The sequence below is a fragment of the Manacus vitellinus genome, unplaced genomic scaffold (genome assembly GCF_001715985.3).
Source record: "Manacus vitellinus isolate BGI_N305 unplaced genomic scaffold, ASM171598v3 scaffold_63_pilon, whole genome shotgun sequence".
Lineage (NCBI taxonomy): Eukaryota > Metazoa > Chordata > Aves > Passeriformes > Pipridae > Manacus > Manacus vitellinus.
In genome coordinates, this window is record NW_021940711.1 from 537,307 (window position 1) to 539,906 (window position 2,600).

At 64.5% G+C, this 2,600-nt stretch overlaps 1 protein-coding gene across 1 annotated transcript; it reads right to left on the reverse strand.

Annotated features, from left to right (window-relative positions):
* Window positions 1-39: 39 nt before the first annotated feature.
* Window positions 40-2,594, reverse strand: TCIRG1 (T cell immune regulator 1, ATPase H+ transporting V0 subunit a3). The gene is made up of 11 exons (XM_029963779.1): window positions 2,554-2,594; window positions 2,336-2,475; window positions 1,927-2,084; window positions 1,759-1,849; window positions 1,560-1,678; window positions 1,168-1,381; window positions 927-1,031; window positions 731-841; window positions 521-641; window positions 263-434; window positions 40-172 (listed from the first exon to the last, which is right to left on the reverse strand). Exons 2-11 carry the CDS (start codon window positions 2,432-2,434, stop codon window positions 91-93), a joined length of 1,272 nt encoding a protein of 423 aa, XP_029819639.1. The 5' UTR covers window positions 2,435-2,475; window positions 2,554-2,594; the 3' UTR covers window positions 40-90.
* Between the last annotated feature and the right edge of the window lie 6 nt (window positions 2,595-2,600).

The window sequence follows — 2,600 nt, forward strand, 5'->3', positions numbered from 1 at the left end:
TACCCCACTGCCCCTCGGCTCTGGGGGTCCAGCAGGGGGGAATTTGGGGTGCCGCAGATGTTCCGAGCCCCCGACATTCCCTCAGCACAGCTAGTCCCAGGTGTCCGGTGCGAAGGTGAAGGGGCACAGCTTGTACCCGGCACCCACATAGAACTTATTCTGGAACTCCACCCTGGGGAGGAGAGGTGGAGGGGTCAGGGGTGGTTGGTGGGGGTCCACCACCCTCCCACCCCCGCAGACCCCACCAGCTTTGGGGGCTCACCAGTGCAGGCGCAGGGCGTGGAGGAAGGCGGAGAGCCCCTCCATCACCAGCAGGATGGCCACGGTCAGCACGGCGAAGGCGGCGAACACGGGCACCAGCACCACCCCGCCCACGTAGCTCAGCCCCACGAAGCCGTTCCGCATCACCATGGTCCACAGGACCTCCGAGAGCTCTGGGAATGGGCGGGACAGGGGCAGGCAGAGGGGGTGAGGGCCTGCCCAGCTCCAGTGGGGGACAGAGGGGGCCAAGGGCACTCACGGGCGTGCGCCAGGCTGAGCGCCCAGAGCCGCAGGTAGGACGCGGTGTTGGAGACGCAGCCCAGGCAGTACTCGATGGTGTGGATCGCCTGGTGCATGAAGATTTCGGAGAAGTCCAAGTGCTGCAGGGGGATGGAGGGGACACGGGACATGAGCAGGGGGCACAGACACCCCTACTCCCATCATCTGAGCTCGCCTGGGTGCCCCTCACCTTGGCGTCAGGGCTGTGCCCCCCGCTCTCCACGTCCTCCTTGGTGGCGTTGACAGAGTTCCCGGCCTCCTGCCCATCCAGCAGTGGCTCCTGCTCCCCCGTAGCCACCGGCTGCACCGGGACAGCACCGGCAGGCAGTGAGACGTGCCCCCCCTGCACCTCCCCGCTGAGCCCACCCACAGCCCCCCAGCCTTACCCTACTCGGGGCGCGCTGCCGGCACCACAGGTACAGCGGCGTCCCCAGGAGCAGGACGGGCACCGACGCCAGCGCCAGCACCACCAGCACCGTCTGCACCGGCACCTGTGGCACGGGGACATCGTTCTGGGGTCCCCTATGGGCTACTCGAGCTGAGAATGGCCCCACTCACGACACCAGGGCTCCCAGCTCTCCCACCCTGGGTAGGGGGTGGGTGGTCCCCATGGCAGTGGGGTGGTACCTGCCCCTGGTAGAGCGGGAGGTTCTCGACATTGGAGGTGAAGAGGAACATGTCGATGAAGTGGATGAGGATGCTGGGGGCCACCCGGGAGTCGGCAGCGCTGTACTTGAGCCACTTGTAGAAGATGAGGAAGACCAGGTAGCCAAAAAGAGCCAGGAGGAAAATCATCTCCGGGAGGAACTCCAGGACCAGCCGGTGCCGCTGTTTGAAGTGCCTGGTGGGGGGGGACATCAGACAAGCTCAGCCTGTCCCTCCTTACCCTCCTGTGTCCTCGGCACCCACTAAGGTGTAGGAGTACAGGACCCAAGTCACCCACCCCATCCCACCCAGGTGAGTCCAATCCTGGTCCCCTTGGCATGACAAGAGCCAGTGGGAGCAGCCCGAGAACTCACAGGTGGTTGAAGACCCCCAACACGACGCCAAAGCCCATGTGCACGATGCCCAGCACCACTGACATCTTCATCTTGAAGGAGTTGAGGAAGTTGAGATGGTTGGTGGCCAAGCTCCAGATCTGTTGTGGACAAGGTGGGTGAGACTCTGCGCCACCTCAAAGAGGGTCCCACCTCACTGTCACCCCTATGGGACACTCACCGGGTCGATCCCAAATGGATACGGCCCTCGGAAGACACCGGTGACATTGGGGTCCAACGTGAGGGAGGGGTGGGTGGCGAGGTAGGCAGAGCTGGGGGCAGAGCAAGGGGTGTCAGCACTGTCAGGGACCCAGGGAGGCAGGCAGGGGGCGCAGGGGTGGGATCCCACCTCCAGGAGGAGTGGTTGGCCATGGTGGCCACGCTCCAGGCGGAGGGGAAGATGACGGTGGCTTTGCTGAAGCACTCGTTGTAGATGAAGCCGGTGTAGATGGAGAAGGCGCCCATGAGCAGAATGAGGTAACGCCCCTCGAAGAATGTCAGCCAGATCTGGTGGGGGCAAATATGGCTCCCGTGTCCCTCACTACCTCCCCCGCCCTCCCACACCACCACCCCTGACCCACCCTGTGGCACCAACCCTCTCCCATGCTTCCAACCCCAATCCCACGCCCCCAACCTTGCGTCACACCTTCAACCCCATCCCATGCTTCCAAGGCCATCCCACATCTCCAACCCCGTTCCACGTCCCCCAGCTCGTCCCTTATTTCCAACCCCATCCCACCCCTCCGTCCCGCCCCCACCTCGCTGGTGCCCTGCCGCAGGCGGGGGCTGTCCTCGTACAGCACCATCCAGAGGGCGAAGAGGAACATGAGCAGCCCGTGCCCCACGTCCCCAAACATGATGGCAAAGATGAAGGGGAAGGTGATGATGGCGTAGGGCGCTGTGGGACACAGGGACTGCATCACGTGGGGTGCCCTCCCCAGCCCTGGGTCACGGCGGGGGTCTGGGGGGGTCTTACCAGGGTTCACCTCCTGGTAACTGGCCACCCCGTAGGCGTCCACGATG

Bases quoted from the DNA above. Each gene is read 5' to 3' on its own strand.
- TCIRG1 (XM_029963779.1), bottom strand. From the start codon at position 2,434: ATGTTTGGGGACGTGGGGCACGGGCTGCTCATGTTCCTCTTCGCCCTC. The intron at 1,382-1,559 runs GTGAGTTCTCGG...CCCCCCCACCAG, and splicing joins TTGGGGGTCTTCAACCACCT to GCACTTCAAACAGCGGCACC. The intron at 642-730 runs GTGAGGGGCACC...ATCCCCCTGCAG, and splicing joins GGCACAGCCCTGACGCCAAG to CACTTGGACTTCTCCGAAAT.